The 16,918-nt window shown below is 52.1% G+C and overlaps 1 protein-coding gene across 1 annotated transcript in view; it reads right to left on the reverse strand.

Moving 5' to 3' along the window:
* Positions 1-16,918, reverse strand: part of LOC119447187 (endoplasmic reticulum transmembrane helix translocase) — a 265,907-nt gene that overhangs the window by 214,202 nt on the left and 34,787 nt on the right. The window contains exon 5 of the mRNA XM_049663732.1: positions 10,842-10,952. Coding sequence (XP_049519689.1) covers positions 10,842-10,952 — 111 coding nt within the window. The remainder of the gene's footprint in view (positions 1-10,841; positions 10,953-16,918) is intronic.

The raw sequence follows: 16,918 nt of genomic DNA on the forward strand, positions 1-16,918 counted from the left end.
ACTTGACAACAATGAGCACTGCATAGCAGACTCTCAAACATTTTTAATCGCACATAATCTGCAACTTGGGCCCTAGCCATTGCCAGTGCGGCAACCGTCACACAACACAGATACAAAGTACCGAATAGCGGAGGCATACAGATCGAACAGGGACACATCAATGTTACCAGAACTAGTCTTCCCAGCTCGCTTGAAAGGACAGTGAGTGTGGCCAACAAAAGGTGCACAAACTACAAACAAACGTTTCACTGCACTTGCCACTTTCACCAGTGAGAGTCATGAAGATCGATGGCTTTTGTAAATGCATTTTGCACCGGATTGCTAGTTTAACAACACATGAGGTTCCTCAAAAACTTCAACCACTTTCATCTATATAAAATCATAAGTTGTGGGGGTCTTCCCCAACCCGTAGCGCGTGTAATCGCAGCTACGTAGGGTTCGGGCGAATAAGGCAAACAGCGAGTCAACTCAACAACGTTTATTGCTGTCAGCAATAAAACACACTTGTAGAGGGAAGTCCGCTCTGTATAACAACTAATAAAATAGGCTTGCCTCGTCGCGTGTGGTAGTCACGCGAACGAGGTCACTCACGGCTTTCAGCAGGTAAAAATCCGTCCAGGCAGAAGGTCAAGCGAGGTCAGAGAGAGCGGGGGTCTCTCGGTCGCGCTCTTTATGCCTTTTTGCCTTTCCGCGAGGGGAGTGTCCTCCTCGCCCGCCGGATACTTTCCCTCTTCCGCGCGGCACGCGCGTCGGAGAGGCGAGCGAGAACCGAGAACACGAGAGGGCAAAGGCATTTCTCCCGTGTTCGCCGGCTCCCGCAGCGCGCGGTGTGCGCGCACGAGATGTCCACCCGGCTGCTGGTCGCGGGCGCTCCGTGCGCCGGCGGACGGGAGGGGGGGGGGGGGTTGTGGGTTGTGGTTGGTTGGGGTGCACCGGGGAGAAGGTGGCAGCGTGTGCTCCCCCCCATCCTCCCCCCTAAGAAGGCCCCCGTACGTTGAGCGCTGGCACCTAGGGCCGTCAGTTTGCCTGAGTAACGCCGAGGTTGGCGAACCGAGGAAGACGTTGTGGTGATTGTTAGCCCTCAGTGGCGGACACTTGATGCCGACCTCGGAGGCGGCTGGTCAGCTGCACTGCTCGGGCTTGCGAGGCGGGATCGTTGTCGGGGCTCGAAGGTGGACTCTCAGTGCTGCGCCCTAGGTGTCGGCCTGCGCTGGAGGTGGTGGTCCGTCCGCCGGGCTAGCGGTTCGTGCGGCTCCAAGGCCGGCGTAGCGCCGTCAGTACTGCAAGGGCGTCAGTTGTTCCAGCGCGTACTGCAGGCAATTCGCACGGCCGTATCTCGTCTTGCTCTGCTCCTGGAAATTATTATCAGCAACTGCATAGCAAACTGCACGAACGGCACTGTGATCAGGCAGCATAGTTGGCCGTATCCGGGGACACCATCGACGTCTGTTGCGAAGGGACTGTTCGCAAGCATCATCCACCAATTCGAGTCGCAGCACAGGATAATCACCGCACTGGCCCTCACAGCAGTCTTTGGTGAAACCGCACACCCCACGCGTCGAGCGTTCACGCCACATTCCCGTCGTGGCCTCGACGACTCGTCGTCCGTACTCGGCGCTCCGTGGTCACTAGACGTTCGCTTCCCCGGCAGGAACTACCAAGGTGCCAGCCCGGCGCGGCTGTATGCTCACGCGGTACGCAACGCCACCCGGACTTACGAATGTTCCTCGCAGTCGTCGGGTTACGCAACTAGCAGTCAGATTACCTTCGCCTGCTACGCAAATTGTAGCGCGGCTGCGGGCTCGCCGTTCTGTTCTGACTGCTCTCTCTCACCGATCGCGGTTGAGGGAGTGCCTGATCGTCATCCCACTGCTCATCACGCGGCACGTAGCGTTTCAGGTCGCATACGTGTACCGGTCCGCCGATCGGCTTTCCTTTCTTGTTCTCGAGCCGGTAAACAAGCGAGGAAACCTTCTCTCTCACTAGATACGGCCCGGTCCACTTCGGCGCCAGCGAGGCAGCGAACTGTTTGGTAGCATCGCTGAGAACATGCTGGCGTCGAAGCACCAGATCGCCCACTTCGTAGTGGACGTTCCGATGCGAGCGGTCGTACTGCGCCTTCTGCTGTGCCCTTGCAGTGCGAAGATTACAGCGTGCTTTATGTAAAGCTTCCGTCATCTTGGCACGTAGATGCGTCGCGTATTCAGCTCGTGCTGACGGCGCGACTGGCATTCCGCTGCGATCCGCGAGAACCCTATCCATCGGATTCGGCAGCTCTCTCCCCAGGTTGAGAGAAGAAGGCGCATACCCAGTCGAGCGGTTTACTGTCGATCGCAATGCAAACCCGATCTCTGGAAGGTAGGTATCCCAGTCCTTATGCCTTTCAGAGAACGCGACAAGCATGTGCTTGATGTTGCGATTGACTCGTTCAGTGGGGTTCGACTGAGCATGGTAGGTTGTCGTTTTCTTATGCTTAATGCCCAGTGCGGCGCATGAGTCAACGAACACCTTTGCAGTGAAGTAGGACGCATTGTCCGTTATCAACTGCTCCGGAAAACCAAACCTGGTGAAAACCTCCATCAACTTATCCATGATCACCCGTGCCGTCAGTTTTCGTAGGGGGAAAAGTTCTACCCATTTACTGAAGTGATCCGTGACCACCAGCAAGAATTTGTTCCTGCTCGGTGTTGTGGGATACGGTCCCATGATGTCACATGCCGCGATTTGCCAGGGAGTCTGGCTGTCGATAGGCTGCATGAAGCCGGGCGGTCGTCCGCCTCGGGGCTTCACGCTTTGGCACACATGACACGATCGGGCGTAGCGAATCACGTCCCGTTTCATGCCTGGCCAGGTAGCGAAGCGACACAACTTAACGTAAGTCTTGGGGCCGCTCGCGTGCCCAGCAATGCACGAGTCATGAAAGTAGCGTAGCAGTGCTCCTCTCAACGCGCGCGGTATCACCACCTTAAACGCCTCACTTGTGTCGTTCTCGGTGGGAATATACCTCAGCAGGACGCCGTCGGAATTCAGCAGATAGGAATCCAGTGCGCTCACAGCATTACCAGCTGTTCCTGAGCGCTCCGCACCGACAGCAATACCAGCTGCCTCCATGTGCGCGGCGGCCGCGCCGCCCGGCTCTCGGAGCCCGTCAAGCACTTTTCGACAAAACGGATCCTTCTGCTGTGCCTCGAACAGCTCCTTTCTGCTGAAGACAACTCCTGCGGAACCGACAACATCTACGTGGTTCACGCTCTCGCCCAGGATCGACGGTTGTTCCGCGTCCCTTACTCGGGCTACGGCCAGGGTTTCTCCCTCGCCTCGGACAGGCGCTCGCGAAAGTGCGTCCGCTGCGGCATTGCTTTTTCCTTTGCGGTAGCGCACGGTGAAGTCGTAACGCTGCAGCAGCAGTGCCCAACGCGCCAGGCGACCACTCGGCTCACTCAAGCGCCTCAACCAAGTGAGAGCCATGTGGTCAGTCTCAATTGTGAAAGCCACTCCGTCGACATAATAGTCAAACTTTCGCAGAGCGAAAACTATCGCGAGACACTCCTTCTCTGTCACCGAGTAGTTCCTTTCCGCCGGCGTCAACGAACGGCTCGCGAACGCAACCGGTCGGAGAATGCCTCCGTGCTCCTGAAGCAAAATTGCACCTAGACCCAGGTCGCTTGCGTCTGTTTGAATCACAAACTCCCTGTTCAAGTCGGGCAGCTGCAACTCTGCCGTGTCAGCGAGCACCTTTGTGAGGCCGCGCAGTGCCGCCTCCTGCTCTGGACCCCAAGTCCAACGCTCGTCTTTCCTCAAGAGCTTCGTTAAAGGCGCTTGCACTGCCGCGCAGTCTGGAATGAATTGGCGATAAAAGTTCACCAATCCCAGAAAGCGTCTCAGTTCGCCGATGTCTTTCGGCGAAGGGTAGCTAAGTATAGCCTCGAGCTTATCCTCACTCGGCAGAATGCGGCCGTTGTCCAACGTGAATCCCAACAGCGTTATTCTGTTCGCAGCTATCTGAGCTTTACTCGGGTTCAACGTGATACCCGCGGACCTCAGCCTGTCTAGGACGTCTCTCAAGTGGCGCAAGTGCTCGTCGAATGTTTTCGAATAAACCACTATATCGTCGAGATATGCGAGAGCATGTTGCCACTTCGCATCTCCTAGAACTCGGTCCATCAACCTCTGATAAGTAGCGGGAGCTCCGACTAAGCCAAAAGACATTCTTTTGAACTGAAAGAGCCCGCGGTGACAAGTGAAAGCCGTTTTCTCTTTGTCACGCTCGTCCATTTCGACCTGAAAATATCCCCGACTAGCATCGAGCGTCGTAAAGTACTTCGCCCCGCCTAGGTTAGATACTAAAGAGGAAATGGAGGGTAGAGGGTACGCATCCTTCTTCGTAACCTCATTCAGCCTGCGGTAGTCTACACAAAGGCGATAAGTATCGTCCTTCTTCGGGACTAGAACTACCGGGAAGCCCCATGGGCTGTTCGACCTTTCCACAACGCCTGTGTCGATGAGTTCGTCTAAGGCGCTGTCAAGTGCTTTCCGTTTAGTCAAGCTTATCGGCCGAGGATTACATTTCCACGGCGCAGCGTCACCCGTGTCTATCCTGTGCCTGACTAACGTAGTGAGGCCCGGCCGGTCCGTGAAAATCGCGTCGTATTCGTACAACAGCGATGACAGTCGTGCCCGTTCTCTCTCCGGCAGGCTGTTGACCTCTGACAAAAGTGGGTGCGCTGCCCCTTGCAACGTCGCGGCACAATGTTGTGCTACCGTCTCTCCGTTGCTTTGATCGTCTTTACCGATTACGGTTTGCTCGCTCGGCTGCGGCTGGGTGTGGCCCGCTCGCGCCGCCCCCGGAGACTGGCGTGTCGCCGCAGGCACGGGCGCTTTTGCGAAACGCTTCAAAACACCCGTTCCGTTCTCTCGGTAACCTCCGCTGGCGATGTCTATCAAATACCCGACTTGGCGAGAAAGTCTCGACCTAAAATAACAGGCACTGACAGACCGGGAAGATGTACAAGGCGTTGTCGCCTGACGCGTCTCTCCCAACGAATAACTAGTCTAGCTGCACCGCTCGATTGTGCTGTGCCGGAAGCAAGGCGGAAAGTGATGTCACTATCTCTTAAGCGGATATTGTTCTCGCGGAGATGCTGCAACACCTCGTCACCAAATAACGAAGCGCTTGCCCCAGTATCCAGTAATGCGGCAAACTTCTTTCGGGCTATCGTTAGCTCGATGAACGGCGCCTGCGAGTCCGCGACATCTCCTACGCGACAAGCCAAAGGCGCAAGTAAATCGAAATCGCCAGTTGTGTTCGAGATCGCCGCCCGGGACCCAAGGTGGATCACCGGCGGCCTCGCCCGTTTCCCGAACCACGTGCTCGACCTTGGCCCGGCGTGCTTGCGCAGTCACGGGCGATGTGCCCCAGTCCGCCGCATTGGTAGCAACGGCCACCGAAGCCTCGGTGGCGTGGGCGCCCGTCGCTCCAATCCGGCGGGCCGTAGCTTCCACGCTCGGCGGTCGGCATGTGCCGCTCCTCTGTTCTCGCATTAGTCGCCAGTTCCTGCCGCGGCGCACTGCGTGCCGCGTTATGCTGTGCTGTTTTCAGCGCGTAGGCGTACGGGTCCAAGGCGCGGTCTGATAATTCCCAACCACGCTGGACCTGCTGCTCGTCGGCGAACGATGCCGACGCGTCGACCCTCGGGGAATGTGAAGCGATCCCGCCGCCGTTCCACGCGCAACGAGGCTCGAGTGACAGCGCGGCGGGTGGAGGCGGACGGTATGCTCGCGCCGCGAGGATGTCCCCTTGGATGCGCTTTGCTTCGGTGGCGAGCTCGTCTAAGTCTCGGTACCTACATCCCCTGAAGTAGGCCGCGAAAGTCGGGTGCGCTTGCCGTGTGACGCGCTCGACTTTATCGGCGTCGGTGGCGAGAGGGCTTGCGAGACGATAAAGTTCGTCCATCGCTCGAACATACTCCAGCAGGGACTCGTCCGGATGCTGGGTACGCAACTCCAACTCTCTCCTCAAACGCCACTCGTAGTTGGCCGGAAGAAATTCCTCGCGGAAGTTCGCGCGGAACTCTTCTACTGTGCGGGCTCTGTGTCCGGCCAGTCGGAACCAACGAGCCGCCTGTTCAGTCAGTGAAGCAGGGACCACGCGCGCGAGAAGTTCGGCGTCTGAAAGCCCTGTTGCTTGCTGATAATACTGCAGACGGTCGAGGTACTCGTTTGCACTAGTGCGATCGTGGTACCCACTATAGGTAGGCATGTCTACCTTAATTCGTGGTCGCTCGCTCTGCGACGGGGCCCGCATGGTGTTCTGCAGGGCGCCGGCTAAGCTCTGCATGACTTGCAGCGCATTCTGCAGCATTATTTCGCTTGACGGAATACTACCGCCCGAAGGTTCGGACGCATCCGCAGCTTGCGTCGAACTATTTAGAGGCATAGGTGGCTCTGAGTCCGCGGGATGACGCGGCGAGGTGTTAGGCGTGTTAGGCCTACTCTCAGGCCTAAACCCTGCCAACGTGGCGTTTCCGCGATCCCGACTGTTCCGCGTGAAACACTCAAAATCAAAGCTACCGGTTTGTTCGGAAGCTGCCGCCGCGTTAGCACTAGGCATCTGGTTATCTCCCGCGACCTCCGACAACCTGAACAAATCTGGAAAGTCAGACAAGCCCGTCGCCATTGTTTACTGCAACTTCAGTAGTTCCAGCTCCAAAAAACAGAAAAGAAAACTCGCCGTGTTGCCGAATTCGAACCACGTTGGTAGCGCCAAATGTGGGGGTCTTCCCCAACCCGTAGCGCGTGTAATCGCAGCTACGTAGGGTTCGGGCGAATAAGGCAACCAGCGAGTCAACTCAACAACGTTTATTGCTGTCAGCAATAAAACACACTTGTAGAGGGAAGTCCGCTCTGTATAACAACTAATAAATAGGCTTGCCTCGTCGCGTGTGGTAGTCACGCGAACGAGGTCACTCACGGCTTTCAGCAGGTAAAAATCCGTCCAGGCAGAAGGTCAAGCGAGGTCAGAGAGAGCGGGGGTCTCTCGGTCGCGCTCTTTTATGCCTTTTTGCCTTTCCGCGAGGGGAGTGTCCTCCTCGCCCGCCGGATACTTTCCCTCTTCCCGCGCGGCACGCGCGTCGCGAGAGGCGAGCGAGAACCGGGAGAGGGCAAAGTGCATTTCTCCCGTGTTCGCCCGGCTCCCGCAGCGCGCGGTGTGCGCGCACGAGATGTCCACCCGGCTGCTGTCGCGGGCGCTCCGTGCGCCGGCGACGGGCGAGCGCCCGCGGGAGAAGGTGGCAGCGTGTGCTCCCCCACAAAGTAGGTGTGTCATAGGTGTTCACACCAGACAAAAATAATAAAAGGAACGAAAGGTGCTGCCATCTGTCACAGTGATAAACAGTAAGCACCAGCACGTTTTGTTCTAAGGAAGCTCAACAGTTAAATAAAAGCAACTCAGGTAAGCCAGTTCACAGCAATGTTCACACAGTGTGGTCTGTAGTCAAACATTGTCTTCTGATGTGGGTCATAAATGGAGATAAAGCATTATCCAATCATCACCCTCTGCGACATCGTATGCGATGCACAAAATAGCCATACAGTGACAGTGCTATCGGTGCAGCCCCAGAAGTTTCCCTAGGTGCACTGCAGGGCCCCTTACACACCAGGAAAGAGAACGGAAAATAACTCATCTCTTCGCCTTTTGCACAACATACTGTCAATGGTTATGGTGCCGTACCACTTCGGTCAACCACACTGCTTGAGTTCTTTTTTTCCTTGCCCAGACAGTCAAGCTAAAAATGACTATTCCTGTAAATAATTGCAATGACATGCCACTGTGTATAAGAGAAATGTGTCTTCTTACTTTATTTAAGTGCTTGTATTTTTTTTTCCTGACAAGACATTTTGTAATGAGGCATCCTTCAATACAGAAAGCATGCTTGTCGATTTGAAATTCCTTAACTGTGTGCTAAATAAAATCCACAGCAGTCATAGAAAGCCCAACGGAGTTGACAAACCTAAACCACCCATTGAGACAGAGCATGCCCCGAGTCTAAGGGAGAGCAACAAAGCCACATTGAAGCCAATGGTACCATTTTTACATTGTCTTAAAAGTGTGGTTCATGCACTTTTGGAAATGCCATTCATACCCAAAATGTCTCAGCCTTAAGTTTCACACCTTAGCAGTAAACCAATGAGCTGGTTGTGCATAACAAAACATGCCAGAAAATTTATGGGGTGCTCAGTAGGCGTTGCCGTTTACTTGCAACCAGAGACTCCGAAACCAGGGGGGGGGGGGGGGGGGGGGGGGGGGACTCGAGCCCCCCGCAGTTTTCTTTTTTTCCTTTACAGGGCTCCAGCCCCCCCCCCCCCCCCCCCACTAACTCCGTCTTTCATCTCCGCTCCCACTAGCCTGTCATGGCCCCGTCTACTGCTTGGTGCCGGCATGTCAAATAAACAAAAAGTTGTTCAATTCATTCCTTCCCATGTCTCTCGTGTTATCTGGCCCTTCTCTCTGGTGATGCCGGCAGGTCAAAAAGCGGTGTTTGATCTGCCCTCAGACATGTTCGGGGCAACATTTGGCAAGGATCCCACATGCGAAGATGCCCAACTTGATGCCCAAGTTTTCAGTGAGTGGCACCCTGTCAGTTCCTTCTTCAAACAACTTTCTTCTTGCTGAGTCTGGGCTGTCGCGAACATGTGCAACACAGTTGCAGGGGTAGCGCTAAATTGAGACGCAAGCAAGTAACGAGCCAAATATTGTGCAACCACCGCACTGCACCCAACTCCGCAAAGTTCGCTTGAGTATAATAACTGGCATGCGAAGTGTCTTAAGCCCCGCAACAATGCCAGCTTCTCAATAAAAGATGAGCAGTTTCTTTCTGCCAGCACCAAAACACTTCTCTGCAATAACCGAAACTCTACAAGGTATTGCATCTCATGCCTGTACGTGTTTCTTTACACTCCTTGATCACACACGTAAATTTTGTTTATTCACTTCATTTTGCGTTGCTAGCGGTAGGTGCCTGTGCCGAGTCTTCGTCCTAGCAATGCAGTCATATTGTGCAAGAATATTGCTCTCATGGTAAGGCTTGCCGCCAACTAAAACTGCATTTTAAATAGCAGCCAATGGAAGCAACTTCAATCTCGTGACTTTTGCAGGAACTCTGTCAGAACTTGCAACCACCATAGATATCGCAGACGCATAATGACTACAGCCTGATTGCATCCACTGTTCCTAGTCATCACCATCGTCCACAGACTGTTCCGCATGTAAACTGTCTCCAGTGTTGAGGCAATAATGCGCGTCCCACAACTTTAAAAGCACGGTAGACTGTCAGTATGCGCATAGAGCCATTACAGATATGCCAAGATGACCACACAGACCAAATAAAAAAGCTTATTTTCTTCTCTTCGTAGAAACGCCTGCGATGCTGAGCCAGTTGACCAAACCGGAAAAAGAGTGGACTTGAGCCAAGAACCTTTCAGGTATCTCTTATATTTTGGCATTCATTATTATGGTTATGTAATGCCAGTGTAAAGTACACCTGGCATTAGATGCCCATAATAGCTGCACGTTCGAAGGATATGTGCCTCTGTGCAGAGGCGACGTGCCAGGCATAAAAGGAAGCGGGGCGCCAATCGTAAATATTTCAGGAGGGGGGGGGGGGGGGGGCTACGCCACTGCAACGAACGTCTCCGCGAACACCGATATGCATGCCAACAATTGCAGGGAGCAGGCCATCTTGCTGCACACTGCAAGTGATGCTCATGCGCACCAGTTTTCCGTGAAACCGAGTTGCTTGCACGCAGTAGTAACAAGGATATCAGGGAGATCAAAGAAGCACTTTTCATTATTGCGGTAAAAGACGAATGTATCAGCACGCCTTCATTACAGCTCATGCAAGCGGAAATCACATTGCTACAGGATGATAAACACTAATCTTATTATGTATAACTGGCTCACGGAGGCATCGGCGGTTGTGGTTTAGCTTGGTTTCCTTGGGTATTTTCCTTGTTCTTTGGGCCATTCCCTTCGCCTATTCTTAACCTTTATATGACACATCACGAGATATGAATAAACCAGTTTTGAGTTTGTGCACCATTCGTAGTTGTGGTCCTCGTCATTAGGTACACTGTGCAAAAAGTAACTATAAACAACCACCAACTAGCCCAATTCATTGCTCTCTTGAAATATCAACACTTATCACAATATCAACAATATCAAATACAACCAACCGCTGTATTTGTATCGCATGCAACCAGAGCGACATAAACAAGTAACAAGTCATCTCTTGCACATTTGAACTAAGCAAATATTAATAACAAATACAATACACTGCTCAATCCATGGGAAAGGTAAAAATGGAATAAATACACAACAATGCTGAGGTTGTTCTCATACGCAGATAAACACACTCAAGTCTTGACAACAAAGAACATTTACATTTGATCAGAAGTATGTGTCACAAGATGGGAAAAGTAGATTTTTTTTTCTCAGGAAAGGGGAACAGTGATGCCGTCTGTCATTGTTGACCATAGATGGCACCACCATTCCTTTCCTGGAAAATGTACATATGGCGATTTAGACGAAAACAGCCCAGTAAGGCTGTTGTATCTAACTACATGCACTGCAAAATGCCACAAAATGCAAGAGCAAACAAAATTGCGCACATGTGTGTCAGTCTGTTTTTGTCCAAGCCAGTGCCTGGCCAGAAAATGTGGTGCGCCTATTAATGCCACATTTGGTACGTGTGGCTTTGTAACATAGCACTAGTGAAGCCAGCCATGAGAGTATGCCATTGTCGGCCATCGCTATGGAGCACTCAAAACAATGCTGCAGTGAAAACATTGAGCATGCAAGAGCGCCAAATTTGGTTCAGAGACTCACCTATAGACACAATGTCACCGGGAATGAGATCGCAGCTTAGAATAGGTCTCCACTTCCTGTTTCTGTAGACCTGGCAAAAGTAAATTCACAGTCATCAACATGGCATTGGTCACAATGTTCAAGAAATCCCCTTCCTTGCCCTTGACACATATGCAGACACTTAATCCACTTGAGCAGACTGCTTGCTTCAGACAAGTCTAATTTTATGGTTCTTTGAAAAGGATGTTCCCACAAGAGACGGTTTCGTGCAATGCCCTCCCATAAGACCTGCACGGAAGTTGCCTTGCACAAATCTTCTGCCGAGGTTCCTCCACGAGAAAAGGACAGTACCCACCAAGTGTCAACGCTAAAGAAGACAAGGTCGACGTACATCGTTGCTCAAATGATTCTATAATTAAATGTTGATTACTATAGTGAGTGAAAAAGAAAAGGAAATGCCGAAACTACAGTGTGTGGCCATGTGGAACAAAGAATAGTGTCGCAATGATGACGACAATAAAGCGTCCATGCGTACTATCGCGATTAGGCGACATGCGTGTGTGCGTGGTCCAGTAAGGGACATGAAGACGACAAAGTACAGCAATGGATGGCTGTTATATCCTCAGTTTCAGTTTTGGATTGTTGTGACCACTAGTGCCACGCCACGCCGCGTTCAACCTTGTAAGCGTACTGCGCCGTGTCCCGCTTTCCATCTGTTGAAATAAACGTCAGTCTACGTTTGGTCCCCGTCAAAGGAAGCACTCTCGAAGGAAGTACTCTGTGGCGCTCCGTGCCCTCAGCCGTTCCGGTCGCCCCGTCAAGGCAATTACAACTTTTGAAAATACAACAGTGGCACCGTGATCAGGCCACGTGTGCGTGCGCATGGAATGGGCTAATCAGGGATGGCTTCGTGGTGCTTCGACGGCACTTTGTGTTAGGATTGGACAACGTGTGCGAAGCGTGGGCCCAAAAAGAAGTAGTCTCGAGAAGGAGAAGGGCGGCCACCAGCCACGGACATCGCTGAGGATTCCACAGCCCTCCAAGCCAGCCAGCCAGGCACTGTTGAGCACAAGCAAGGTCCGAGGCCGCCTGGCTTTCCAGTGCTACCAGGGACCCGCTGCCAAGATCGAGGCCGGTTGCGCGAGCGACGACCGCTGTACACCAGTCCCGGGCGAGTGTGGGTGCCTGGGCCATCTACTAGGAAGGCCTGATCGGTGGCCCCGGTACGCGTCGTCGGCGCCCCCCTCAACTGCTACTACCGACACACCCTGGGCCATCGGAAGCCACAGCCAGCTCCTGCACCTGCAGCACATTCAACACCGCACCTGCCTGCCCTTGAGTCTACGCAAAGTGACGTAGCGTGAAAGCCATCGGACCTTTTCTCTTTATTGACTCTAAGGCTGCGCTTCACACTTCCTCGCGTAAGAACTCGGTATTTTTAGTATCGGCAGTGTAGGATTGTGCTACGCTGATGTGTGTTCTCTGCGTTCTTATATAAATACACTTCATTGTGCGTTTTACAATGGGATGTCTCTCTCCTGTCCTCTCCTCGAGGCACCACAAGTCGGCATGTGTGGCAAAGCATCCTCCAAGCTTAACATTTTTAAAATCATATGGCTCTATCATGTCTCTTTATCGTGATTATTATTCACTTAATTAAATATCGTAATCGCATCATACTTCATGCACAATTACGATGATGCCCATCGGGTCTCCTTGGCCTTCCGGCAACTTAGGAGACACTCGTATTCTTCACAAGTCTCAGCAGCCTCGTGCTGGGCGACTCTCTTCCGCCCCAAAACACTTGTCCTACGGCTCTTTGCGGGTACGGTACGAATCATGCGCTTCGGCGAGATAGGTCTCACGAGCTTCAGCAGTCTTCTTTGCATGGCTGGCACGTGCTTAATGCACGTCGGCAGCCTCACTGGCCCGTCGAACACACGCAGCCTCAGCACACTTGCATTTCCTCCCTTCAGCGCTGACAGCCATCTTACAATGTGGCGGCATGTTTCCGTTACGAATCCCTCAGGGGTCTTTATAGTCTGCCATTGTCTGCGTGCCAGGCAGTGGCCACTGAAATCGGATACGTCACACCAGCAACGGCAGAATCGCCCAAAATTTGTCCCCTGTATAGTTGGAGCGTTGAACGTGGCCCACAGCAGCGCAAAGATCAGCTGTTGCAAGTGCGCGGCGAGCAAGCGCGTTTTCGTTTGGTGAAGGCACAAACTCGGCATGCTCTCTTCAGTGCACCTGAACTCTAGGCTAGCATGCTGCCAGCCAGCCAAGCTGCACGTGGTGCACTCTGGTCTAGTGGCTTTGGCGTGATATAGACCATGTTCTATTCCCGCGTCGGTCGCGCCAAAGTGGCTCAATGCCACCGGTAAGGCTAACTGTGCCAGATGCTAAACTGTATGAGCGTCTACTTTTTGCTGGCGTAGTGGAACTCTGCCGCGGGTGGCACCCGCCTGCACTACACTAGCATATACCATATTTACTCGATTGTAACGCAAGTTTTCTTTTCATGATTTTCGTTGCTTGAACTCGACCCTCGCGGTACATTCAATTAACAGCAAAATTTAGGATTTTATAACAAATATCGTAAATCCCGCGATTTTTAGCGTTACGTTGCCAAACTGTAATTTACATCTCAATCCAACCCATAGACAAGTCGACCAAAGTTAGAACTTGACCCTGTTTACTCTGTGCTTGTGACTGGTTACGATGCTGAAATACCCTACGGCCTTTTGCGCTTCGACTCCGTTCCTTCGCGACGTTATGGCGACGCAGCGCATTCGGTATGACGGCCGCTTCGAGAGACGAGCAATTTTGATGGCAGAGCAGCTGGGAAAGTCTGCCGTGGCTCGGTGTATTGTATTGCCGTCAAGGAGTCGACGATTTGCAGATGGTGAGACACTGCAGTGGCAGGACCACTTTAAATGCGAGGCCTGGTACTGTCCCCGAACGAAATGATCATGCTCTCTTTTATTAAGTACTTAAATCTCAAACAACCTCGACAGCACGGAAGATGACAATTCTCGGGCGATCACTTTTGCAGATTCACTTTCGCGAGACTCGGCTCGCCCCGGCACTAGAGTGTGCCGGCACCCTCGAAGTATACTGCTGACAGCTCTCTTGGCGCTGATTGCGAGCTTAGGACAGCGCCAGAAACACTTGTCGGGGACGGTTTCTGTGCCGAGCCACCCGAAATTTCGTTACAGTGATCACCCGAGAATACCGCCCAAGGAAAGCTCCATCTCCTCTTCAGACGACGATGAGAGAAGAGAATGTTTCTGAATTTTGCGATTCCTTGAATAAATGTACCATTTCTTTTTCCGTTCATTTCGCGTTACATTAGAGGTTTTATTTAATTTATTTCACGTGTCTGGAAAGTCGCCCCTCGCGTTACAATCACGGTCGCGTTACATTCGGGTAAATACGATATTGCACACCCATTATCAGCCACCTGCAGTGTACTTAAGTGCCAGCATGCGTCTGCTTAGAACTTTTTTTTTTCCACAGACGGTACCAAAGAGTCGTACGAGGCGGGTCGGCGTAAACTTTCGTCATATAATTGAGGTTATTAATGCATTATTTATATGGGGGTTTTGCCAGGACCAAACCAATTCGTCGTAAAATGGGGGTCGTCGCATAACCGAGGGACGTATAATTAAGGTTCCACTGTACTTACATTCGTTTTTTATTATATCCTTTGCTGCCGATTACTGCTACATATTCTCAGCATGACGAGGTATCATTTAATACCAGTGTCATGTTCATACGACAAAGCATAACCACTGCTGCACATGGTCGAAGCAGGCATATAAAGCTTAGACCACTTATAACATAACCATTTATAGTGCAGAACTGGCTACAACGCTACCTTTTCGGACTCCCGTTTACCCTCCCATAGAACTTCATATATAACGCATACCGCTTACAGCCGGGCAAGCCGAAATACTGGTTATAATGCAGCTTCCGCGGGAAAATCCCTTCGACAAGCGCAGTAGCAAGCACGCTTCTCAATGAGGTGCACCCGCCGATGGGAGAGGAGAGCAACGAGGGGGAGGAGGAGCATCAGACGCAGAGCGAATGGCAGCACGATGCGGGCACGCAGCGTTTGCCTAGGCAACGGAAAAGCCTTTTGCTCAGCTATTTGTCAGTGGTGCGCTTTGCACTGAACGCAGCTTCAGTTTCTGTGCAGCTGTCGCGATGCGCATCGTGAAGTGCAGATATCGCACGTGCGACACTGTCAGTTTAAGCAGTGTTCCACAAATTTAGTTTGGAGCTATATTAGGCTTTATATACACTTGTGAACTTCCGCCGCTTGTACCAGTGTGCGCACATGCAAACTTGGTAGGCATTTGCAGTAGTTACTGCAGCTGATCGACCGAGGAACCAAACTCCGCTTCGTACGCGTTGCTGTCAATTCAGCCCGTGCATGTGATCTCATGCATAGTCTCTATGTAGTCTACGGGTACGAACATATCAAGGGCGAGCTTCCCGCGATGGCATGCTGCCCGACACCCTCGCCGGCTAGGTCTAACCAGCACGCCTCGCTGGCGACCAAAGTTGTGGTTTGGTGCAGAGTCAATAAAATGCATTGCAATGGCTGTACAGCACATGGATAGCAGAGAAACCACCTTGATAATGAAAGTGAGGGCACGGGCAACACTCGAATGGTGGCAACTTGGTCTGCGGTCGCCACGTTTTCGACACCATGCATACACCGAGAAATCGGATGAGACTTTACTGCGCCTAAAATTTCGGTCACCAACGTTTTTTTTTTATTACTACAGTAGAACCCTGCTGTTACGTTTTTCACGGGACCGTAAAAAAAAAACGTAAGAGCCGGGAAACGCAAGAGCCAGGAAACAGGAAAAATAGAGAAATGGGAGTAGTGTTGAACTGCACACAATATTGTTTTAATTCTTACGTGCGACAAAAAGTAGTTTCGCCCGACAGCCGAAATATCGATTGCGATGAGCTATACAAAGTAAGAATAGTAGTTTCATCGTCTGTATAAACTTGTAAACATTCGGTTATTAAGGGGGGACACGGGTTGTGGCGACCAAAAATCGCGAAAAAACTCGATTTTTTAAAATTGCATTGTTGGAATGTACAGCTATTATTGCACCTATATTGTTAATTTCATACCGATAATGTCAATATTTTAGCCGCAATGATGCCTTATACGACATGTACTAGCTGAATTTCAGGCTAAACTGACGCTGAAACGGCACATTTTCCAAAACGCGCACCTGCTCTTCCACGTGTGCTAGCGCGGACATCTTGGTCTCATTTGAAAGAGCCGCTTTTTGCCTTCAAATTCTCGCCAGAACGGGCCCCATTCAGCTATTGGCCACTTAAAAACTGCGCGCCAAAAAAAGGTACTAAAACGCTCTCCTATTCGGCACTTGGCACACGTGACTTGAGCTTGCCTCCCAATTGGCGGAACGGCATGGCCATCGTCTGCTGCGCGCTTCGAGACGCGCATTGAGACGCGCCATCTTGCCCCAGTGTCAGCGAGAAAGCGTGCCGCGTTTGTCGAAAACGGTGCGCAAATTTCGCACACGGCACAAGTTTGGTGCTAAAAAAGTGCGACGGACGCTCATCGAAAACTGCAAAGTGCGCTGCTCGACGCCGCAAAACGACCAGGACGCCACAACCTCAGCGTTTGATGCCCAAATCGTCGATGCAGCAACGGTAGGCCTAACGACCGCAGCGGCTGCTGCGATTCAGAGTCCGTCTGCCGCCAAGCCTTCGACCTTCACTCGCGGCAAGATACGATCTACCGGCAACCCTCCGAGCTGAAGGAGGAAGCGGCGAAAGCCAAAGCGAATCTATCGGCGTTATCTTCCGCTCCAGCGACGGAGAGGAAACGCGAGTTCGTGGGTGACAGTACCAACGATGCACTTCGCCCGGCTGATGGGACTACGTTTACGATTGTGGATTTGAGTGCAGTGAACACTTTATTAACGTTTGCGACGTGCAAAAACTGCAGTGGTTATTTCGAAATCGTCCGAGACGAGCGGGAATACGGACTCGCTGTAACCTGCG

Source organism: Dermacentor silvarum, chromosome 1 (assembly GCF_013339745.2).
Source record: "Dermacentor silvarum isolate Dsil-2018 chromosome 1, BIME_Dsil_1.4, whole genome shotgun sequence".
Lineage (NCBI taxonomy): Eukaryota > Metazoa > Arthropoda > Arachnida > Ixodida > Ixodidae > Dermacentor > Dermacentor silvarum.